Source organism: Oncorhynchus clarkii, chromosome 33 (assembly GCF_045791955.1).
Source record: "Oncorhynchus clarkii lewisi isolate Uvic-CL-2024 chromosome 33, UVic_Ocla_1.0, whole genome shotgun sequence".
NCBI classification, from domain to species: Eukaryota; Metazoa; Chordata; class Actinopteri; order Salmoniformes; family Salmonidae; genus Oncorhynchus; species Oncorhynchus clarkii.
The window spans coordinates 3,681,355-3,706,898 of NC_092179.1; the positions used below are offsets into that span (position 1 = coordinate 3,681,355).

Here is a 25,544-nt window from a genome sequence, read left to right on the forward strand (position 1 = left end):
GCACTCAGTTCCACACCGTGTTTTCTCTTCAGCCCTTTAGTATAGGAAATGATCTGCCCCTCACATAGTCTTTCAATGTGTCCCAAAGAATGAAACTGTCAGGAGGGGAGGGTTTGTTTGTCAAAGTAAAAATATTGATCTGATCTTTGATGAATGCACAAAATTCAGGTTGCTTTAGGAGTGTATAATTTGGTCTCTATCTATATGCTCCATTTACCTTGGTAGGAATGGAGATTGATAATACCAGAGGAGAATGGTCACTAAGCAATCTGGGGAGATACTCGATATCTAACACTCTATGAAACAGTTGGGTCGATAGTAAAAAAGTTATCTATGCGTGTGTGTGTCTTGTGTGGGTGTGAATAAAAAAGAGTATTCCCTATCATGTAGCTGTCTCCAGATGTCTAGTAAATTGAGAACTTTCATGAATAAAATGGTGAGCTTGCCGGCTTTGGTAAGAAGTGAGGGTTTATCAGAGAACCTATCAAGAACTGTATCGAAACAAAAATGTAAATCTCCTCCAACCAGTAGCCATCCTGGTGGTGCTTGAGCGACCTGAAGGAAGACATTCTGAATAAACATATGGTCATTGAAGTTAGGAGCATAAATATTCAATAGGGTCCAAGACTCTGAAAACATATGCCCCTGCACCAGAACAAACCTGCCAGAGGGATCAGAGATGGTGTTGTTGACGCAGAAGGGGATGTGTCTACTTATCAAAATTGCAGTTCCTCTTGCTTTGGAGTTAAAAGAGGGCGCAAAAACTTGTCCTACCCATTCCCTCTTCAATTTCTGTAAAATGTGTTTCTTGTAAAAACACAATGTCAGCCTTTAATTTCTTACGGTATGTATAGACTCTTTTCCTTTTAATCTGTTAAGACCTTATACGTTGAATGTGACATATTTTAGTGGATTAAGCATAGATTGGGTTTCAAATATGTAACCGAATGGAAATCTCTCATATGTAAATAGTCAGGAAATGTTTCAACTTTGGTTTGAACACAGAAGTGACCAATGTGTCTCTTTAGGAAGGAATCAACAATAAATATAGAAAAAATAAATAAATAAATCCCACCCCGATTGTCAGACTAAAACAACAATCCCAACAATCAAACATGAATACAGTTGTAGAGATACGTTGCTGCTCGCTTTCCATCTTGCTCTTAATCGCTAAACCTTGGTGTAAACTAAAACCTGCGAGCTCTCTAAGTGGAAAACAAACGTTGTGAATGGACATTTATGGCTGAATATTTACTGCCCACGGTAAAGGCTGCTTGAGTCTCTTTTCGGGAGAGGAGAAACATAAATGGGGGGGAAAGCAATGTTCCTAAGCACACTTATTTGCTTCGCCCAGTGGATATTACCTAAACCAAAATAAACTCTCCTGTAAATGTAATAGAACTCACCCCGGGGAAAAAATGGTTAGTTGAAAATGTACAAATCAATTATAGCGACTGGATAGCAGGGTAAACGGATCCAAATTCCAAGAAGATATCAGCAGTTCAGTCCGGATAAGAGAAAACAAACAAACTGCATCTTATCTCCCAGAGAGACCGTCCTGGTTCAGACGTGGTTCAGTTCTTTGAGAAAAGTAAACACTTCTCCCGGTGTGTCGAAGAGATGGCTACGGCCTTTGTACTGAACTTTCATCCGCGCAGGGTGGATGAGGTAGCAGGTGATGTTCTTCTCCTTCAGTGCTTTGGTGGCCGGTCTGAACTGCTTGTGACGTCTGGCGAGATCCTCGCTCATATCCGGGAAAAGGCTGACCTTCTTACCATCAATGGTGATTTCCCCTTTGGCTCTTGCGTGTCGCAATATCTTCTCCCTGTCCTGGAAATGGAGGAACCGGATCAGGACGGCCCATGGCTGCTCATCTGGTGTGGGTTTCGGTGTTGAGGTTCTGTGGGTGTGTTCGATTTCCAGCAGCTTGGTGAAGTTGATTATGCCTAGGACATCAGGGATCCATTGAGTGAAGAAACGGACCGGGTCACGGCCCTCGCTGTCCTCTTTCAATCCCACCACACGGATATTACTACGTCTGCTCTGGTTCTCCATCTGGTCTATCTTGTTTTTGAGATAGGCATTGTCCTTCTGCAGTGTCGAGTGATGGTATCTTCAACTGTGCTAATGCGCAACTCAGTCTCAGTCGTTCTCAAAAGGAGATCATTCAAGGAGGATTTCAGGTTGTCAATGGAAGAATGTTCAGCCAATTTCTTGTCAATTTTCATAGAAAGACCTTTGTTACCATCCTGAATTTCCCGGAGGAGAGTAGCCAGCATGTCGGCAGGCTCACGTTACCGTTATCTTGGGAATCAACGACGTTTTGGTCGTCCTTCTTGACTCTCAGTCGGAGGTCCATGGCTCTTCGGGAAGGTACTTAACAATTTATCAGCCGATGTTAGAATTTTGTTTCGACGTTGTTATTTGGGTAATAATAGAACAACTTTGAAGAGCTCAGTTTGTCAACGTCTGCTCAGCTCCGCGGCATCACGTGCTCACAAATAACAGCTATATTCTCATCCATTATGGGTGTGATGCATTGGTGCTCTGTCCCAGGAATAGAAGTGGTAGGTTTTCATGTTTCTTGACCCACCTTTGAAACCCTGATACCCTGGCCAAATTCACATTCAGGACATTATTCAATCATGATTCCTAACATATTTGCCTTACAAGATTTTATCAACACACTTACCACTTCTCTGTGATAGTCCACTCTTACAAAAATGTATTTGTTGCGGCACACTTCCCGCAAGTTTGTGGCTAATGTTCTGCAAACTAAATAGTGTACCACAGAATGTTGCCAGAAGTTTGCAAATGTTGGCTACAATCATATTTATTGCCACTAGTGGCAAACAGTTCGCAATTTTTTTTTTTCTGGCTGACAATTCTCTCAAGATTCAATTTGAATTTGTGGCAAACCTGTGCCACCAACCTATTTAGCTAGCTCCCTACCAAAGTTGTCTGGTGAGTGTCTAACTTATTACACTTCCTAAACCTGAAAATGTTATTAGCTAAATGATGCCTAGTTAGCAATGTCATGTTTTATGGGATAGAGTGAAACACGTTTTGTTGATACCGGTTTAAATTTGTCAGAGCCCTTGACTGGCTAGCCCTTAGTTAGCTAACGTTAGCTATCATATTTTTGCACAATGCATGTGATGGGTAGTTAGCTAACTGAGTTGCCTAAACATTAAGTGAATGCATTGCTGTCTTTTAATACCAATATGCTAGTGTCATGGTTCAGTAGCATGTTAGCAAACACAATAGCTAAGGTAGCTAGCTATCAAAAATGAGTTGATTTGACATCAAAGTAAAACTTAACTTTTGCAGATGGATCCCTCCATTACCTGTGGTGTTGGAAGAGTCTGTGCTGGGAGGATGCATTAACACCCTGGACATATGTTTGTGGTGCACTCACTCAACACTTTTCTTCGGGTGTCAAGGCTCAGGTTAAGACTCAGATGCAGACAGTTTCAAAGAGGTCAGTAGTCCAGAGCAGAATCTGAAAGGTACAGAACAGCAGGCAGGCACAGGGCAGGCAGAGTGGTCCAGGGTGGTTTAATTAAGGATTAGCCCCTTTTTTTCAATTTTCACCTAAAATGACATACCCAAATCTAACTGCCTGTAGCAAGGATATGCATATTATCGGTACCATTTGAAAGGAAACACTTTGAAGTTTATGGAAATGTGAAAGGAATGTAGTAGAATAGCACAATAGATCTGGTAAAAGATAATACAAAGAAAAAAAAGCTTTGTATTTTTTGTACCATCATCTTTTAAATGCAAGAGAAAGGCCATCATGTATTATTCCAGCCCAGGTGCCATTTCGATTTTGGCCAATAGATGGCATCAGTGTATGTGCAAAGTTTTAGACTGATCCAATGAACCATTGTATTTCTGTTATATTTTGTATCAAGACTGCCCAAATATGCCTAATTTGTTTATTAATAACTTTTCATATTCAAAATTGTGCACTCTCCTCAAACAATAGCATGGCATTATTTCCCTGTATTGCTACTGTAAATAGAACAGTATAGTTAGATTAACAAGAATGTAAGCTTTCTGCCAAAATCAGATATGTCTATGCCCTGGGAAATGTTCTTGTTACTTACAACCTCATGCTAATCGCATTAGCCACGTTAGCTCAAACGTCCCGTGGAATTGACACCAATCCCGAAGAAGTTAATCATATTTATTTTGTTATTGTTGTTCAAGTTGCTCCTGTCAAAGATTAACAGTTGTCAACTGCATTTCATTCTCAGTCATTCCTCGACACTGTTTACCTTTCTCTTCTCCATTTCCAGCCGTTCACTTTTAATCTTCAAGTCAATGTATTTCATTGACAACAGTTTGTGCTGAATGTCCGTCTCCATGTGTCTTTTATAGACCTCTTTAATATCAACCTGGAAAAAAGCTAAATAGAAAATGTGTATTTATGGTGTGATCTTAAAAAGGGCAAGATCCTGTCGTAGATTTTCTCTTAGGAGCGCAGAACCTTTTCAGTAGAATATGAGCGTGAGCTTTCAGCATGTATTGCACCCTCCCCCCCTAATAAAGGAGCTCTTGTCTGGTGAGCAATCCCCAGCGATGCCATCCATGATTGGCCTCCCTCTAGTGAGGTTTAGGACTAGCTCCTCAGCTGGGGTGAACCCTGGAGCTGGAGGCCCCACCATGCCTTCCCCTGGTCAACCTTTTTGTTGGCTGAAGGAATACAGTGCAACAAATCATACAATCAGCCAAACTGGCATTTCGATAAATTAAACAAATGTGATTACTTTAAATAGCAAGTGACGTGATTTTAAGTCAGATGTTTTCATAGCAGTAGCCAGTGAACCCAGGTGAAACCATGGGTTAGGCTACAGTTTATCCTGGCACAGAGGCTACTTTCAGGGAAAGGAGCCATCTGATTCATATGAAATATCCCCAACTAATAATTACTTGCCTGTTTGTATGATATTTGGTATTTAGTTGCCATGTTCTTTTGGCTCCCATGGGTTTACAACTAAAAATATAATAGAGGCGTTGTCCTGAAAAGCATTATGAATTCAATAAATCATTCATCCTGGCTACATTGGCTAGCTACATTGGCATTGTGACATAGGCTGCTATACAACTTGCAAGCTATAGCCTTGACACATAATATCACCAGCATCAATAAAAGTGCTCTCTAAAGTGAAGACATTATATCTGAATCACCCATGTGTATAGGAATTACATATTGAAATCGTGTCACTTCACGCATTTACTCTGACAGTAATGTTCTGCCATGCTCCCTCTCTGGGTGTTACTTTTTTTGGTAAAGATTTCAACATAAGGATTGTAGTCAGTTACTATCGTTTGTTGTCTTTTGACTCCATGATCATTGTTTGTCATTAATATGAGGGAGGACCTTTTTTGAATGTTGCGTGCACACGCCAGTTTTCAGATCAACCAATCTGCGATTCACTTAAATGAGAAGCAGCCATTCTGGAACCAAGAAATCCTGGACTCCCACATCTGGTTAAGACAAGCCGTGTCACAGCCTGGTCTGTAACACCTGTCTTTGTTCTTGTCTCCACCAGGTGTCGCCAATCTTCCTCATAATCCCCAATGCAGTTATACCATTTATACCTGTGTTCTCTGTTTGTTTATTGCCAGTTCGTCTTGTTAAGCTTGCCAGCGTGTTTTTCCATGCTCCTGTTTTCCTAGTCGCTTTTTCTAGCCCTCCCAGTTCTGACCATTTCTGCCTGCCCTGTCACTGAGCCCGCCTGCCTCACCATTCAGCCTGCCTTGACCTCGAGCCTGCCTGCCCCCACAGTACCTTTCGTACTCTGACCTGGTTTATGAACTTCTGCCTGTCCCTGACCTGCCCATTGTATTTCAATAAATATCAGAGACTCAAAGCATCTGCTTGCGGTGTCTGCATCTGGGTCTCACCCTGTGTCGTTATTAGCCGGATATGTTCAGAAAATCCAAAAAGGTGACAATGCATGTTGAACGCGAAGGGGGTCTGTCGTCTACCATCATTCACTTCCCATCATTCACTTCTGTAAGTTTACTCGAAAGACGTGTAAACCATTGTTTCTCCTCGTTTTGCGAGAAAGTCTTTGGTCTGACAGATGTTTACGTGACACCCAGAATGCATTGAATGAAATTAACAAACATGGCTCCACAAATAGCTTAGCATTAGCTAATCATAATCAGTGCAGCCTTCAAAAAAGTATTTTATAAACGTGAAGGTTCAGTGACCAGCCGGAGGAAGACGACACGACAGCACCCTCCTCGGGGATAGGTACTCTGTGAAAAGACAATTAGAACACACCTGAGCCTACTAATTGGCTTGGTGTCTCCTTCTATATAGGTGTGCCAGGAGATGAGCTCAAGGTGGATTGGGATATATTTGTCCATTATAATCTATACAAAAATCAGAATGCATAATTTGTTACCAGTACTTGAGAACATTTGAATAAAGATGTAAATAAAGAAATTAATACCACTCAAACCATTTTCTGATGGTTTGCGGGTGTTTTTAATACTGATTATTTGTTGCCACAGATGGCTTGTTTACATTTCTACCATTGTGGCTAGATGGAGTAGCTAGGCTTGCAACAGCTCTATCTAGCGGTCGCGTCGGGGACAGCAGTTTTTGGCAACTGTAGCTAAGCCTAACCCTTTTCCTAACCTTAACCTCTATCTTAACCTCCTACGTTAATTCACCTAGCCTCCTCATTATCTTAACCTCCTACGTTAGATCTCCTAACCTGCCATGTGTAACGGTTTTCTTGGTGAGAAGGAGAGTCGGACCAAAATGCAGCGTGTCGATTGCGATTCATGTTTAATGAAAAAACACACTAAACACAAACACTACAAAACAATAAACGTAACGAAAACCGAAACAGCCTATACTTGTGTAAACTAACACAGAACAAGGACATCAGGACTCTAAGGACAATCACCCACGACAAACTAAAAAATATGGCTGCCTAAATATGGTTCCCAATCAGAGACAACGATAAACACCTGCCTCTGATTGAGAACCACTTCAGACAGCCATAGACTTAGCTAGAACACCCCACTAGCTACAATTCCCATACATACACACCACATACAAAAACCCATGCCACACCCTGGCCTGAACCAATACATGAAGAAAAACACAAAATACTTAGACCAGGGAGTGACACCATGTTAATTATCCTAACCTGCTAATTATCCTAACCACACCGGAAGCCAATCACATCACCCCTGACACTTACTTGGAGCCATTCAGTGTTGTGTTTTATGTATGCAGCAAGTGGGCGAAGCTGTAGTATTAGCAATGTCTTTCAAAAGGAGACATCTTGTCGATTTTTGCCAATTCTGACAATAATTCTGAGTATGAAAGTGGGGAATCAGATTCTGACAGTGAGGAGCTGCCCCCCAATCTTGTGGTCATTGAGAACCCTGAATCTGAGGGCTCCTTGCCCACCTTTTGAAGTCCCAGATCCCTTTGAAGATGCTGGTGGTGATAGAGGCACACCACACTTGGTGAATTATGGGAGGTCTGCGGTAGCTGGAAGGCCTCCAGCCATTTCACCCCTCTTGGCCCTGCTGTTGGCTTTAATGAGTCCTATTTTGGAGTTCAAAGCCCCTTGCCATTTCCCTCTGAGGCAGAGTGCTTCAAGCTGTTTCTGACAGAGGAGCTGGTGGGAGACATAGGGGAGGAGACCAAATCGCTATGCCTTGGAGCTACAAGAGAGGAGAGAGCCATAGGGAAGGTGGACCACCTGATGTGAGTGAGTGAGTGAGTGAGTGAGTGAGTGAGTGAGTGAGTGAGTGAGTGAGTGAGTGATCAAACCTGACTGTGTGCTTGACTATAACTGCAAAATGGGGGCAGTGGATATAGCAGACATGATAAATAACTTTCTGGCATGCGCTCGGAAAACCAACAAGTGGTATAAGACATTTCTCCATCTGATCGACACTGCTTGTCTCAATGGCCAGTAGTTCACCACCAGCTAACGAGTGAGATGATTACTGAACAAAGTCTTTTGTAATTGGACATACAATTCAAACACAAATCAAATACAGTTCCATTATGCAATTATATTGACTATCTCACCCACTTCCCTAATCCCTCATCATCTTCTCCACTATCTCATCCTCCCTACTCCCTCTCCGAACAGAATGCTGTTAGCATACAAAAGATTTCCCACAGTTTTGGCATTTGAGAAAACTCACAAAAGCTCTGGTGAAGGCCGTGAGGCCAATACATAAGATTATTAAAGATCAGTGATACTATCAAGAGCAGTGTGCGGTTTTCCTTTTTCGATTGTTCGATTGTTACCATGCACCTGCAAAAAAGACGTGCTCAGACGTGCGAGTGCCTTTTGAGTGTTGAACTACATTTTCGGCATGAAAGATGTCCAGTTCCAATGATTTTGCCAAGTTACATTTCCACATTTTGTTAAGTTACATCCTTATTCTAAAATTAATTAAATTGCTTTTTTTCCTCATTAATCTACACACAATACTCAATAATGACCAAATAAAAACAGGTCTTTAGAAATGTTTGCAAATGTAATAAAAACGTAAATATCACGTTTACAAAAGTATTCAGACCCTTAAACTCAGTACTTTGTTGAAGCCCCTTTGGCAGCAATTTCAGCCTCAAGTTTTCTTGGGTATGACACTACAGGCTTGGCACACCTTTATTTGGGAAGTTTCTCCCATTCTTCTCTGCAAGTCCTTTCAAGTTCTGTCAGGTTGGATGGGGAACGTCGCTGCACCGCTATTTTCAGGTCTCTCCAGAGATGTTCCATCGGGTTCAAGTCCTTGATCTGGCTGGGACACTCAAGGACATTCAGAGACTTGTCCCGATGCCAATCCTGTATTATCTTGGCTGTGTGCTTAGGGTGGTTAACCTGTTGGAAGGTGAGCCTTGGCCCCAGTCTGAGGTCCTGAGTGTTCTGGAGCTGGTTTTCATCAAGGATCTCTTTGTACTTTGCTCCGTTGATCTATCCCTCCATCCTCACTAGTCTCCCAATCCCTGCCGCTGAAAAAACATCCCCACAGCATGACGCTGCCACCACCATGCTTCAATGTAGGGATACTGCCCGGTTTTCTCCAGACACTTGGCATTCAGGCCAAAGAGTTCAATCTTGGTTTCATCAGACCAAAGAATGTTGTTTCTCATGGTCTGAGAGTCTTAATTGTATTTTGGCAAACTCCAAGCGGACTGGCTTGCCTTTTCCTGAGGAGTGGCTTCTGTCTGGTCACTCTACCCTAAAGGCCTGATTGGTGGAGTGCTGCAGAGATGGTTGTCCTTCTGGAAGGTTCTCACACCTCCACAGAGGAAGTTTAGAGCTCTGTCAGAGTGACCATTTGGTTCTTGGTCACCTCCCTGACCAAGGCTCTTCTCCCCCGATTGCTCAGTTTGGCCAGGCGGCCATCTCTAGGCCAGCTCTAGGAAGAGTCTTGGTGGTTCCAAACTTCTTCCACTGAAGAATGATGGAGGCAACTGTGTTCTTGACGACCTTCAATGTTGTAGACATTTTTTGGTACCCTTCCCCAGATCTGTGCCTCGACACAATCCTGACCTCATGGCTTGTTTTTTGCTCTGACATGCACCGTGGGGCCTTATATACAGGTGTGTTTTCCTTTTCAATTGAATTTACCACAGGTGGACTCCAATCAAGTTGTAGAAACATCTCAATGAATACTGGATGCACCTGAGCTCAATTTTGAGTCTCATAACAAAGGGTCTGAATATTATGTAAATGAGGTATTTATGTTTTTATATTTAATAATACATTTGCAAAAATGTCCAAAAAACTGTTTTTGCTTCGTCATTGTGGTGTATTGTGTGTACATTGCTGATTTGTTTAATCCATTTTAGAATAAGGGTGTAATGTAACAAAATGTGGAAAAGGTCAAGGGGTCTGAATACTTTCCGAAGACACCGTACCTTGCGGAAATCCCTGGTACAGGGTAGATTCTCAGAAAATGTGGGAATCGTGCACAGAGCCAGACCACTTGCATTCCACATTATTAGTGAGGAGATTCTGGGAGCTACAGATCATCTGACAAAAGAAGTAAGGAAGATCATTGAGTTCAATGTCTGTTTCTGAAAATGACTTGGCTTGGTGAAAGTGTAAGTTACAGTAGTCAATAGATACCTGTATGTTTATGCTGTGAAAATATTTTCTATTCAGTCTCCTTCATTTTGTCCAGATTGTCTTTGAATGGGGACATGTATCCCAGCTTTAGTACCAATTATGTTTAGAGAATCTGTGGGATGAATTAGGCAGTCATTGTATCATGTTGACTAGGTTTATTAATTTACATTGAAATTAGCAAAGCATCGCTGGCAGTCAACTGACTAGACTAGTGTAGGTTACCTGCAATTCTGTAAAAGTCCTCCTTGATTATATGGACAGTTTGATGGCCAGGGAATGCAACAAAGACATTCAAAAAATCTCTTCAGCGCGAGGGTGACTCTTCGTATGGCTCTACACACAATTGCCTTGCCAAATTGTTCAACATCGCCCACGAAGTACAGGAAACTTCCAGTTGTGCAAAATCTAAGCAATGCACGATGTTTGTGTAGCAGTCAAAACGATTTGCTTTATATGGGTTGAGTAAATGTACCAGGTATATTGATTGTGCGGAAAAACGATGACGTTAAAAAATAAATACTTCTTAATGATCTAAAGGATGTACTCGAGGTCCAATAATTTGTTCCCTTTGTTAAGCACTGTGAACAATACAGGCTCCAATGTCAAGTGGATTTTCCAAGAATAGACAGGCCATAGTGACAAACAAGAATCTGATTGGCGGAGAAGTCCACTATTTATTCACCAGGACAGGCTAAGATCAAGTTGACCTAGTTAGTGGCAGGTTTGCTTCAGAGCATTCATTACTATGGTTTCTAATCAGGCTCTCTTTCAAGCTCTCTTTCTGGAGCCAGAAATTCTGAGTTTGCACACGGTCTGGTTTGACAGATCTTGCTAAATCACAAATCCGGCACCAGGAATAACCCTCTGATCTTTGGTTGACCCGGGAAAAGGTGGCGAATAGCAAAAACTCTACCCACAATGGGATTACTTTAGACTTTTAGAAAGTGTTTTACTCAATTATTTCAATCACTGTTGAGCTCACCCTTGATGTGATGAATTCTAAATAGTAATTTCTATTAGCTAAATTCATATTATGGTTTCTATCAGCCGCGAGTTGGCTCGTGTTTGGCAAGTCACTGGAGTGACGAGCCTCCCTTGCTGTCTCTGCCTGGTCGGCTGCACTCTCGCCACTGGGATTATCCGCCTTTGACCGTATTACGGGGGGTGAGTAACTGGCTTACTAATGCTCTTCCATGCCGTCATTAGGAGGGGTGTGTGACGTCGTGCCAGGCTTTTTTCGCTGTACTCGACTTGAGTGGGTTGAGTCACTGATGCGATCTTCCTGTCCGGTTTTGCGCCCCCTCGGGCTAGTGCGGTGGATGAGATCTTCGTGGGCCATACTCAGCTTTGTCTCAGGGTAGTAAGTTGGTGTCCCCACAGTGTCCCTGGATCCCTCCTGTCTCAGCCTCCAGCATCTATGCTGCAATAGTCTATGTGCAAGGCAGTTTTTACTGTTTTTACAGTTTTTACTATTAAGATATCTTTACTTTTACTCAAGTATGACAATTGGGTACTTTTTACAACACTCGTGCCGGGGGCCAGGAGTCAGTCTGTCCTATTTGGTGAAATGATCCCGTCTCATCTGGTGTCCTGTGTAAACTTTAGTATGCTCCCTCTCTTTCTCCCAACTCACTCTCTCTCTTGATCTCTCTCCCCTCCCGGAGGATCTGAGCCCTAGGATCATACCTCTGGACTACCTCGCCTGATGACTCCTGGCTGTCCCCAGTCCACTTGGTCATCCATTTTCTGCTGTTTTGTCTGCGGCTATGGAACCCTGACATGTTCACTGGACGTGCTACCTTGTCCCGGACTTGCTGTTTTCGACTCTCCCTCTTTCTCTCTCTTACTCCCTCCTTCACTTTCTCTACAGCCCCTGCAGTCTTGTAACTGAAATTAACTGCTAAAGGTGCTGACCTGTTGCACCCTCTACAACCACTGATTATTATTTGACCCTGCTGGTTAATGAATGTTTGAACTGCTTGAAGAACAATCTGGCCTTAATGGCCATGTACTCTTATAATCTCCACCTGCACAACCAGAAGAGGAATGGCCACCCCTCAGAGGCTGTTTCCTCTCCAGATGCTTCTACATCTGCATTGCTTGCTGTTTGGGGTTTTAGACTGGGTTCCTGTATGAGCACTTTGTGACATCTGCTGACGTAAAAGGGCTTTATAAATACATTTGATTGATTGAATAAGATGGTACATTTAATCTGAATTGTATTGGAATTTTACATTCAGCCACACTGTAAAAAAATTCTGGGGTGATTTGAAATTGTAACATTGATTTATGCATCTGATCATTTGAATTTGAATTGTAAATATATCAATTACATTGATAGAACACTCAATTGATCTGCCCCCTAAAAAAAGTAAACATGTATTCAATAAGAAAAATAAACATATATATATATACATATGTTTATTTTTCTTATTGAATACATGTTTACTTTTTTTAGGGGGCAGATCAATTGAGTGTTCTATCAATGTAATTGTCTGCATCATTTCCAGTTCCCCTTATATTTTCCCTTTATTATTTTCCCCTAACCCTACCACCCCTCCAATAATTTGGAGTAAACTAATGGACAACAAGACTTCCATCTTCTACTTCCATCTTAAACATACATACTACAGTATATACATTGTAAGGACACAGTATATTTGACATTGCTTTTTTGTTTGTTTTTAGTACCACCCTTCATCTACCCTCAACCCCTCCCATCTATCTCTAATTGCTATATATTTTTCAACTGTGCTGTAATTGTCATGTTCTGACCTTTATTTCCTTTGTTTTTGTATTTATTTAGTATGGTCAGGGCGTGAGTTGGGGTGGGCAGTCTATGTTTGTTTTTCTATGATTTGGGGATTTGTATGTTTCGGCCTAGTATGGTTCTCAATCAGAGGCAGGTGTCATTAGTTGTCTCTGATTGAGAATCATACTTAGGTAGCCTGGGTTTCACTGTTTGTTTGTGGGTGATTGTCTATGTTAGTTGCTTGTGTCAGCACAGGTCTCATTTATAGCTTCACGGTCGTCTATTGTTTTTGTATTCAGTGTTTTCTTTTATTAAATATTCATCATGAACACGCCGCATTTTGGTCCTCCGATCCTTCTCGCCACTCCTCTTCAAATGTTTGCTGTATACGGTAATGTAGAAGTTATATTTTTTTGTGAACCAATACATAATATGGTACACTTATAGTTCGGTTGTAATTCAGAGAGGTTGGACAAATGATCTAGATCCTCCATGAGGCTGTGCACGGGATCCTTATTACAGATTTAAAAGGAAACATGAGTCATCAGCGTACAATGACACCTTTTTGTTTTTAAGCCCTGGATTTTTTGCCCCTTGATATTTTTGTTGGAAATCAATCGTGCTTCTACACCTGCATTGCTTGCTGTTTGGGGTTTTAGGCTGGGTTTCTGTACAGCACTTTGCGATATCAGCTGATGTATGAAGGGCTATATAAATACATTTGATTTGATTTTAATAGCTAACATTTCGATGGCCGTAACAAATAGATATGTTGATAGTAGACAACCCTCCTTTTTTCTGAGAAGTAGCCATTATTTACTATTTTACAACATATACTTAAAAATGAATGCAAGTAATTTGTTAAGATTTCTTATTTTAATTTTACCTACAAATGTAAGAATAAATCCAACTTAACATGTTGCTCAAAGTGTAAGTCTCATTTATGAAGATGACAGAGGATTGAACTCCTTGCACTTCCTATCTTGTCACATGACCTTGTTTTAAGAGGATTGTGGGTATTTCAACATTTTGACTTCATGATTATTATACACCAGGTATGCACGGTTGAAGAAGGAAAAGTATACTTCTGTTTGAGTTTTATTCAGCTTGTTGTTGTGCCATGGGGTGTAATGGATCATGATGAACGAACATAAAAACCTACAGGAAAAATTACATTCAATGATGAGACGACCCATTCTCACATTTCCAACTTTTAATGTTAGAGACAAATACACTATCCTGCAATGTTTGCTGTAAAACCGCTAGTTACTGCTCAACAATGCCTGACAAAATGGGTTAAACTGGCAAATGATCAGATGCATAAATCAATGTTAAACATTCAAATGCTGCAGAAGAAGAGATCTCATTCTGCACTGAACAGAACTCTTCAACATCAAAACAATATTTTCAACCATCTCCAGTAGTGCTCTCAGTCCCTGGCAAGGTGTTGCACAACACTTGATTAAGTGGTGTTTCAACACACCATTAAATGTTTCAAAACATCTCAGGAGGATGTGTTTAAATACTCCAGCAAAGTTAAGGTTTTGTCTCCGTTACATTGGTGGCAACTCAATTGCCACTAATTACTACCAAGGTTTATCCGGGGCTTTGGTCAGGTAGCGGCTCCCATTACCTCACCGCTGAAGGGGGGACCGGTGCGACTGCAGTGGTAAGCTGGGGCAGACAAGGCTTTTGGTCACCTGATGGCTTTGTTTACCTAGGCTCCTGTGTTGGCTCATCTGGATCCCTCCTTCACTAACCTGTCTCCATTTCAATGTGTACTAGGTTATCAGCCGGTTCTGGCACCGTGGCATCAGAGCTAGATCGAGGCACCTGCGGTGGATGAGTGTTTTCGGCGCTCGGAAGTAACCTGGGACGCTGCCCATGTACGCCTGCAACAGGCCATCGGATGACAGAAGGAGAGCGCCGACCGCCACCGCAGTGAGGCCCCGGTGTATGCACCGTGAGTCCGGGTCTGGCTCTCAACCCGAAACCTGCCCCTTCGCCTGCCATGCCGGAAGCTGGGTCCGCGGTTTGTGGGGCCAGTTAAAGTCCTGAGGAGACTGAACGAGGTATTTATATGTTACAGCTCCCCTTGATTATCTTATTAGCCCCTTGTTCCATGTGTCTCTCCTCAGGCCGGTGGTGGCTGGTCCGCTCCAGCAGTCTGAGGTGCGGGAGGTTCCTCCGCCACCTCTGGACATCGAGGGAGCCCCGGCGTATACTGTGCGAGCCATCATGGACTCTAGGCGTTGGGCGAGGGATCTTCAGTACCTCGTGGAGTGGGAAGGGTACGATCTGGAGGAGAGATGCTAGGTGCCGGTGGAGGACATACTGGACCCTTCCTTACTGCAGGAATTTCACTGTCTCCACCCAGATCTGCCTGCGCCTCGTCCTTCCGGGTCGTCCCCGAGGCCGGTGTCAACGTGCTGGATCCGCACGTCAAGGGGGGGTACTGTCACGACTTCGGTCGCAGTTCCATTTCTTATGTCTTGATTGTACACACCTGGATCCCATTACGTTATTATTATTTCCCTATTTAACCCTCTGGTTCTCATTTTTGTTTTGTGCATGATTGTTCCTGGTCTTGTGTTAGTCTTTTCTTTTGTGTTAGGGTTTGTTATCCCTGTGTGGATTTATTTGGCTGATATATTTTTCAGAGTAAAGTACATTATTTTACTCAGTTCTGTGTCCTGCGCCTGACTCCGTCCTCACCTCTGCACAACTGACACTTGACAGATTGTTCGGTCTATCTTTGACTGACGTTAGCTAATGTAAGCTAGCTAATGTTAGCAAATAGCCATCTATTTCACCCTTGTCTGCATAATTTTTTGGAGGGGATATAGCTAACTCGTTCTGTTTGTGTGTTGGTAGCAATGATGAATATGTACAGTTGAAGTTGGAAGCTTACATATACTTAGGTTGGAGTAATCACAACTTATTTTCAACCACTCCACAAATTTCTTGTCCTAACCGACTTGCCAAAACTATAGTTAACATCTACTTTGTGCATGACACAAGTAATTTTTCTAACAATTATTTACAGACAGATTATTTCACTTAGAATGCACTGTATCACAAATCCAGTGGGTCAGAAGTTTATATACACTAAGTTGACTGTGCCTTTAAACAGTTTGGAAAATTCCATAAAATGACGTCATAGCTTTAGAAGCTTTTGATAAATTATGTTAATTAGCCTGAGTCAATTGGAGGTGTATTGTGGATGTATTTCAAGGCCTACCTTAACTCAGTGCCTCTTTGCTTGACATCATGGGAAAATCTGAAGAAATCAGCCAAGATCTTGTAGACCTCCACGTCTGGTTCATCCTTGGGAGAAATTTCCAAATGCCTGAAGGTACCACCTTCATCTGTATAAACAATAGTATGCAAGTAGAAACATGGGACCACGAGGCCGTCATACCGCTCAGGAAAGAGATGCGTTCTGTCTCCTAGAGATGAACATACTTTGGTGCGAAAACTGAATCAATCCCAGAACAACAGCAAAGGACCTTGTGAAGTTGCTGGAGGAAACAGGTACAAAAGTATCTATATCCACAGTAAAACGAGTCCTATGTCGACATAATCTGAAAGGCCGCTCAGCAAGGAAGAAGCCACTGCTTCAAAACCGCCATAAAAAGCCAGACTACGGTTTTCAACTGCACATGGGGACAAAGATCGTACTTTTTGGAGGAATGTCCTCTGGTCTGATGAAACAAATAGAACTGTTTGGACATAATGACCATCGTTATGTTTGGAGGAAAAAGGGGGATGCTTGCAAGCGGAAGAACACCATTCCAACCGTGAAGCACGAGGATGGCAGCATCATATTGTGGGGGTGCTTTGCTGCAGGAGGGACTTCACAAAATAGATGGCATCATGAGGAAGGAAAAGTATGTGGATTTGTTGAAGCAACATCTCAAGACATCAGTCAGGAAGTTAAAGCTTGGTTGCAAATGGGTCTTCCAAATGTACAACGACCCCAAGCATACTTCCAAAGTTATGGCAAAATGGCTTAAGGACAAAGTCAAGGTATTGGAGTGGCCATCACAAAGCCCTGACCTCAATCCTATTTTAAAATGTGTGGGCTGAATTGAAAAAGCCTGTGTTAGCAAGGAGGCCTACAAACCTGACTCAGTTACACAAGCTCTGTCTGGAGGAATGGGCCAAAATTCACCCAACTTATTGTGGGAAGCTTTTGGAAGGCTACCCGCAACGTTTGACCTAAGTTTAACCATTTCATGGCAATGCTACCAAATACTAATTGAGTGTATGGAAACTTCTAACCCACTGACATTTTACATGCTTGAAATAAAGTGGTGATCCTAACTGACCTAAGACAGGGAATTTTTACTAGGATTAAATGTAAGAAATTGTGAACCTGAGTTTAGATGTATTTGGCAAAGGTGTATGTAAACTTGTCTACTATTGAGTGTTTATTACCTTTATTTAACTAGGCAAGTCAGTTAAGAACATTATTTTCAATGACGGCCTAGGAACAGTGGGTTAACTGCCTGTTCAGGGGCACAACAGATTTGTACTTTGTCAGCTCAGGGATTTGAACTTGCAAACATTCGGTTACTAGTCCACCGCTCTAACCACTAGGCTACCCTGCCACCTCAGCTGGCTATCAATCTTGCTGCCAAATTAGTGATCTTAGTTCGTTAACAGCAAGCTAACAGTATTGAAATATCCATGTTAGGTATGCTTGGCTAGCCAGTCTAATAGAGATCAACAATTGGAGATCTTTGTATCTTGATTGTAAAAGCTCTTCTCTTTTTAGTTTTTGGTGTGGCTAGCTACTATATGGCAAGCTACAAAGTTACAACCAGACACCTAAATCTTAATTTACCAGCAAATGTTAGCACATGGCTGGAGTTGGCTAGCTAGTTAGACTTGCGCCTACTAACTTGTTATGAGCCACCGTACTTCTACATCGGCTGAGTTTCTGTATTTCTCTTAGTGACATCGGCTGATGTAAAAAGGCCATATAAATACGTTTAATTGAAATGTTATTGATTGCATCTGGTCAGTTCTTTCAGTTTTGCCCTAAGGATTGTTGTGAGTGTCCATCTTGGGGGAGGGACGGGGGCTACAGCACGATGCACCGCCCAATGCAAGTTGTAGTCTTTCAGAGACTGGAAAAAATGTATTTGCTTGTATATTTAGCAATGAATGCACCAGCAGGAACATCGCTGAAAGACATCCAATTGCTCTATCGAACAAGGACAACCATATCTACAGTCGTGGCCAAAAGTTTTGAGAATGACACAAATATAAATTTTCACAAAGTCTGCTGCTTCAGTTTGATAGATGGCTGTTTGCATATACTCCAGAATGTTATGAAGAGTGATCAGATTAATTGCAATTAATTGCAAAGTCCCTCTTTGCCATGCAAATGAACTTAATCCCTCAAAAACATTTCCACTGCATTTCAGCCCTGCCACAAAAGGACCAGCTGACACCATCGCAGGGATTCTCTCGTTAACACAGGTGTGAGTGTTGACGAGGACAAGGCTGGAGATCACTCTGTCATGCTGATTGAGTTCAAATAACAGACTGGAAGCTTCAAAAGGAGGGTGGTGCTTGGATCATTGTTCTTCCTCTGTCAATCATGGTTACCTGCAAGGAAACACGTGCCGTCATCATTGCTTTATACAAAAAGGGCTTCACAGGCAAGGATATTGCTGCCAGTAAGATTGCACCTCAATCAACCATTTATCGGATCATCAAGAGCTTCAAGGAGAGCGGTTCAATTGTTGTGAAGAAGGCTTCAGGGCACCCAAGAAAGTCCAGCTCCTGGACTGTCTCCTAAAGGTGATTCAGCTGTGGAATCGGGGCACCAGCAGTACAGTGCTTGCTCAGGAATGACAGCAGGCAGGTGTGAGTGCATCTGCACGCACAGTGAGGCAAATACTTTTGGAGGATGGCCTGGTGTCAAGAAGGGCAGCAAAAAAGCCACTTCTCTCCAGGAAAAACATCAGGGACAGACTGATATTCTGCAAAAAGTACAGGGATCAGACTGCTGAGGACTGGGGTAAAGTCCTTTTCTCTGATGAATCCCCTTTCCGATTGTTTGGGCCATCCGGAAAAAAGCTTGTCCAGAGAAGACAAGATGAACGCTACCATCAGTCCTGTGTCATGCCAACAGTAAAGCTTCCTGAGGCCATTCATGTGTGGGGTTGCTTCTCAGCCAAGGGAGTAGGCTCACTCACAATTTTGCCTAAGAACACAGCCATGAATAAAGAATGGTACCAACACATCCTTCGAGAGCAACTTCTATCAACCACCCAGGAACAGTTTGGTGACAAACAATGCCTTTTCCAGCATGATGGAGCACCTTGACATAAGGCAAAAGTGATAACTAAGTGTTTCAGGGAACAAACCATTGATATTTTGGGGCCATGGCCAGGGAACTCCCCGGACCTTAATCCCATTGAGAACTTGTGGTCAATCCTCAAGAGGCGGGTGGACAAACAAAAACCCACAAATTCTGACAAACTCCAAGCAATGATTATGCAAGAATGGGCTGCCATCAGTCAGGATGTGGCCCAGAAGTTAATTGACAGCAGCCAGGGCAGATTGCAAAGGTCTTGAAAAAGAAGGGTCAACACTGCAAATATTGACTCTTGCATCAACTTCATGTAATTGTCAATAAAAGCCTTTGACACAAATTAAATTCTTGTAATTATACTTCAGTATTCCATAGTAACATCTGACAAAAATATCTAAAGACACTGAAGCAGCAAACTATGTGGAAATTAATAGTTGTGTCATTCTCAAAACTTTTGGCCATGACTGTACACACACAAAAACGTATAGTTTGATCAGTATAACATAGAGCCTTCACGAAATGCCACAAAGCAGGACTACATGTATTTTTAGATTCTCCCCCCCCCCCAACTCCCCTCATCAATCACCGAAAGCCATCATAGGGTGTATCATTCATTGCGCTAAGACCTGACCTGCCTTCATCTTGGGCAATTATGTGTGAAACGCATCACACTCTCCTATAAATGCCTCAGACATGATAAAAATAAGCCCCCTTTAAGACTGCTTCACTGGTGCCCTTCTGTTGGCAAAGTGAGTGAGTGAACTAGATGCACTGCCAGTTCACCATTTGTGCCTACAGTTTGCCCAGGTTACCTTCTTATCCAACCCTGCCTTTATGCATAAGGTCAGCGGCAATACAATTGTCTCACCTTGGAGATTGTGACTTTTGTGAGATATTGAAACAATTTATTGAAAAATTACTTAAGGTTACTTGCGTTACCCAGGTTCTCTGATATTATGAGTGGGATATCTCGCCACATTCCCCTACATGCAAGAGTGTGAGGAAGTTCGGCATGCTCGAGAATGATCAGAGATTAAGAAAATGGCTCTTTAGTATGAGGGGAGGTAGTCACTCGACCTGTCTGTCTCCTACAGACGTGTGTGATTGGTTCTTCGAGCTGCTTCGAGATTCTGGTAAATCCAACTGTGAGATAGCAAGTAACCTTTAAGTAATAAAGGTTTTAGTAATTAACACACACTTTTTAACTGAATTCTCTGTAGTTGAAAATGTCTGGCACATAGTTTGTTCTATTTGTTCTATTCATGCTTCAAGGGTGGACTGTCAGCAGAGGAGGCGGGTGAGGGGAGGCTGGCTCATAATAATGGCTTGAATGGAGTTGATGGAATTGTATCAACCACATGGAAACCATTCCATTTATTCCATTCCAGCCATTACTGTCAGCACATCCTCAGATTTGAAGTGCCACCAGCCAGCACTGACTGTCAGGTAGGATCATCAGAATACTATTTTTCCCTGTTATCTGTTGCCCATGAACTGAGCAACCAGGCTCTGTCTCTGCTGGTTGTCCTGCTCCTGTGTTCCACCCCGTAGGTGACTCATGCTGGGCAGGGCCACCGGCTGGGGTGGTACCCAGGTCTGGTAGTAGGGACAAACCTTCAGGTGCTCTGACATGGATGGCACGTTGTCTATAAAACGCCACAAATCTACTGTAGAGAACAGATGACTGAACTCCCACACCTGGGGAGCGATACAAGATGAGAGGAGAGGAAAGAAAAGAAAAGAGAGGAGAGGGTAGGCAGGGAGAGAGAGGAGAACATGGGAAATGTGACAAGTCACAGAAGGGGGTTACGTTTCCATTTCACTGTATTTAACTTACTCGACAGACTGTTGTCATTGTAAACTCCAGTGCTCTTACCGTTTTGGCCTTCCATTTGGCCACACCAGACTTGTAGGTCTTCTTTTCCCAGAGGAGGGACACCATCCCCCTGTCCTGCAGCAGAGAGGAACATACCTCTCTCATGAGGCGGGACACAAGGGCCAGTTGGGACAGGGACAGGCTGTCCAGGAAGCTGGCCATGTGGCACAGCACCTCGGATGGCAAAGCACTCAGAGAATCGCAGTCCCCTTCTCCCCTCGACCGCCTCCTCCTGGGGGTTCCGACAGGTTCTGGAGCAGACTGCGACTTGGAGGATTTAAGGGGCTCTGGTCCCTCCCCTTGAGAAGCTGGGACGGTGGGTCGGAGGTTGAAGATGCTCAGTTCCTGGCTGTAGGTAAAGGGTCAGAGTTCAGGATTAGGGTATGGTAATGAAAACATTCAGATGTACTGAAGGACTGTGAATACAAATACTGAAATATATACAAACACTGGTACTTCCACAATCAGAGCATGAGTTGTGAGTAGTTAGTTGAATGGTTCTTACTTGTAGGTGACCGTGGCAGGTTGTTTGAAAGGCTCTAACCTTCTCTGGCTGTAGGTGCAGCCCAGGTAGGCCAGGGGACACCTCTGCTCAAACCAGCCACTAGCACACGTCTGAATGTCTGTGTGCACGTTCCTGAATAATGATAACAATGTTTTATTTTAGATGTGTGGAAAACATTACAATGGAGGCTATACAGCCATACCAGGGCAACTACTCAAGGCGACATGACATCACAGGGGCCCAGGTACCTGAAGTGTTTGGGGAACTCTTTGCAGTGGAAGTGTTTGGGGTACCTGAAGTGTTTGGGGAATTCCCTTCGTTGGAAGGAGTGTCCACAGAGGAAGGTGAAGGCAGAGCTAGCCTTGTTGTGTCGGCTGGAGGTGCTGTCCGCATGCAGCTGGAGGCGGAGCTTCAGAGGCCTGTCCCTTGTCAGGTCTGCTAACGTCGTGTCTCGTCTGAACGGTGCCGTCTTGAAGGAGTGGGTCTGCATCCCCATGTCCACATAAAGCCCGTCCTGTCCACGCTCCTCACTGATCTTAGAACCAGGAAGACAGAAAGAAAGACATCTCAGCTCACTCAAGAACAGCTCTAAGAACCTTATCCGGGCATATATAGCGAGAAATCTCCACCAATTGTTTATTAGGGGATACTCGCAACTGAGGATGGAACCCTGGACATTGGCTTGTCAAGTCAACACCTTAGCTGTTACACCAACAGATCCAAACCACTTGATAAAGTAGCCAAGTGTTGGGTTAACATCGCTATAATATCTTTATGTGTTGTGGATGTACGTATTGTATTTCTGTTCTGATAGCTGTGAAACGTATGCTCTATTTTTGTTTAGCATTTTATTGCACCTAGCACTGGCACTTATTTTAACCTGCTGAGCTCTTCTGATAGCTATAACTTACCTGATGCCCCATGACCTCTCTCTCTGCGTATCCCAGTAGTGTGCTGTCAGCCTCGTCCGTCCACCAGGACTCCTTTAATGCCCCCAGGTCAGACGTATCCACACAGGCCCAGGTACTCTCAGCACGGGCTGATGCGTCATAGTAGTGGACACTACGCTGCTTCTCACGGTAGCTGACAGGAACCTGCAGGGGAACAATGATTGATAACACATACAGTAACATGTCATTACTTTACAGATATTTGTGTATGTAAGTGTTTGTATCTGTGTGTATGTGAACATGCATATGCCTTAGAGAGAAAAAAATCAACAGAACTGCATCGAGTTTCTGCTTGCCCTTATTTTTTACATTGTGTGTGAAGTCAATGCAGGCCTCACTTCTACCTTCCACCCTTACCTTGAAGGAGTACAGTGTCTGAACAGGGATGGGCTCTATGTTTCCGTAGACAAAGTCTTTTTCCCGTGGCGTGCAGGCATCCATCTGGCCAAAGGTGAGCAGCATGCGTCCGTGGTGCACCAGGTACATGTTGAATTCCTGGGGGGTGACCTCCTTGGCCATGCGCTGCAGGACCCCGTCCTGCCACGGGGCCATACCTGTAATCCCTGTGGCATTACGGTTGGCCTCGGTCCCCCGTGGTCCCTCTGGAGCTCCTGGAGCTTGCAGAGCGCCCATCAACTCTTCTGCATCTCTTCTCTCCTTCTTCTCTCTGCACGACTGCTCCTCCAACTCCATCCAATGGTTCCACTCCTTCCCTTCTCTGCCCCGGCTGCTTTTGGTGTCCACACTACAGCCTCCTTTATCCATATTGAACATCCTCTCATACCTGTTGTATCTGTCAGAGCTGATGTCTCCCCCTGGTTCCTCCACACCCACATCTCCCTCCTCCTTCTCCAAAGAAAAGTCTGAAAGGTCTGTCACGGCTGTTTCTGGAACGCCTGGCGTGGAAAGAGAGGGTAATAATGAGGAAAAACAAGTTATTGTAATTTATAACAAGTAAAGTAAGTAAAGTAAAAATAACATTTTGGATTTGTCCAGAAAATCCAGTTACCAGATAGGATATGATATGGCCTATCTTCACTCCACCCATCATCAGCAGCCGTACAGAGGGTAGAGGCCCCATTACATAGACGCACTGTGGCCCAGTCTTCTGTCTTCTTCTTTTTCTTATCTTCTTTCTTCTCCTCTTCCTCTCCCTCCACTTTCACTATCATCTCTGGGTAGAGAGTCTTCATCTTCATACGGGCGTACAGGTGTCTCTGATCATCCAGGGCCATGGCCAGGTCCAACTGTTCTCCTGCCTTCTGCTCCTTCAGCAGGTTCTCATGCAGGGTGTGTGTGTGTGCGTGGATGTCGAGGTGTGTGTTTGCGTAGGCTTCATCGGCTGGCCAGCGGATCCACTCCATTGAGCAGCACACCACACTGGCGGGACAGACCTGCAGGTGGCCCGCCTGCCAGGAACGGGGCATGATGATTGGACAGCCGAAGGCGGCGTTGAGGCATGGCACCTTCTCATTGGGGCAGAGGAGCGCATGCTCCCCCTCTTTGCACATGTGGAACAGGGCTCCACACAAAAGGCGGCAGGGGATGAGCACACAAGACACGGAGATCTCCACGGGGGCCTTACACCGCCGGCTGTAGCAGCTGTCACAGTGGCGATGACCGGCAGGACGGGGGGGACGAGAGAAAAGGGAATGACGTCTCTGATGGAAGAAGGATGGAAAGAGAGAGAGAATGATAGAAAGTGTGAGAGGAAGAGAACACAGTCAAAACTACTTCACCTCTCACATATTAATGTCATGGGATGGCATAGTCTCCACTAAACATGAATTGTAAACACGCATCTAAAGTCTTGTGGGCTAGACATGGTTAACTATTTTTTTTACAGGGAAACGTCATCAACCCTTTCACAGAAGCTCTATAGTACACATTTCCCATAAAAACATAATGACTAAATCAATTCAATGAAAACATTGAGAAATGCTGTTCAATTTGGTTGTATTGTGGTTTTTACTTTAACATGCCATAAAGTAAGCTTCAATTTAAATAAAATTAACATACCATGTTCTTATTCTTCAGTTCAACATTGTTCAACTGAAATCCCTTTAAACAGAAAGACATGTTGAATGCAACCTTTACTTTATACTTAACCTTATATTATAATGTAAACCTAAAAAGTTTAAAGCTTTCAAACCATACAAACAATTGTTACACAACTGTCTTATAGTCCATAGTCTCAACATTACCTGAAGTAAACCATTTCCCTTGTGCCGCTACAGTACTACTGCTTGGTATCTGTCCCTTCTGAAGATCATGTGTTAGTGCTATAAATAGGCCAACATGCTGACTGAGAAATGCTACACAGCCTGTTCAAAAACATGCTCTGGTTACCAGACAAGGGCTGACCCTGGGTCAGTAGAGAACTCAGTTATTCAACCAACCAGTGCGACTGAGTGATAGGGAGAAACTTGTGAGGAACCATAGCGATAGAGATCCCTACTTGGAAATAACCTGTTTTTGCATGGACATTGCCATTGAGGACTTCCACCATTTTAAAGTAGTCAACTGGGTGGGGAATAAGGCTTAAGGAAGGATCGAAGGTTACGTATGTAACCATGGTTATGTGAGCTATTTGGATCACTCCAATATATTGGTATCAGTCTGTGGCGGAGGGACACATCCAAGGTGAGGATTTACAGATTTACTCCTGTGTACACCTGTGTCACGGCTGGGGCCCGCCCCTATATAAAGATCCTATGGCCGCGACACACGTTCTCTACATAATTTTTTAGGTGCCTCTAGCACTGTAGAGGATTGGAGTGATCCATATACAGTGGGGAGAACAAGTATTTGATACACTGCCGATTTTGCAGGTTTTCCTACTTACAAAGCATGTAGAGGTCTGTAATTTTTATCATAGGTACACTTCAACTGTGAGAGACGGAATCTAAAACAAAAATCCAGAAAATCACATTGTATGATTTTTAAGTATTTAATCTGCCGGGGCCTTTCCTCTGGTGCCCGAGCGCCTGGGTC

The 25,544-nt window shown here is 43.3% G+C and overlaps 1 protein-coding gene across 1 annotated transcript; it reads right to left on the reverse strand.

Annotated features, from left to right (window-relative positions):
- Positions 1–14,088: 14,088 nt before the first annotated feature.
- Positions 14,089–24,831, reverse strand: LOC139392685 (F-box only protein 40-like). Its single transcript, XM_071140853.1, has 9 exons — positions 24,755–24,831; positions 24,570–24,611; positions 23,560–24,211; positions 22,908–23,446; positions 22,512–22,694; positions 21,894–22,135; positions 21,601–21,732; positions 21,096–21,444; positions 14,089–20,917 (listed from the first exon to the last, which is right to left on the reverse strand). The coding sequence occupies exons 2-9, from the start codon at positions 24,570–24,572 to the stop codon at positions 20,696–20,698; spliced, it is 2,322 nt and encodes a 773-aa protein (XP_070996954.1). The 5' UTR covers positions 24,573–24,611; positions 24,755–24,831; the 3' UTR covers positions 14,089–20,695.
- Between the last annotated feature and the right edge of the window lie 713 nt (positions 24,832–25,544).

Coding starts and splice junctions, on each gene's coding strand:
- LOC139392685 (XM_071140853.1), bottom strand. Junction 21,733..21,893: donor GAATTCCCCAAACACTTCAG/GTACCCCAAACA, acceptor ATCATTATTCAG/GAACGTGCACACAGACATTC. Junction 20,918..21,095: donor CCAAATGGAAGGCCAAAACG/GTAAGAGCACTG, acceptor ATCGCTCCCCAG/GTGTGGGAGTTCAGTCATCT.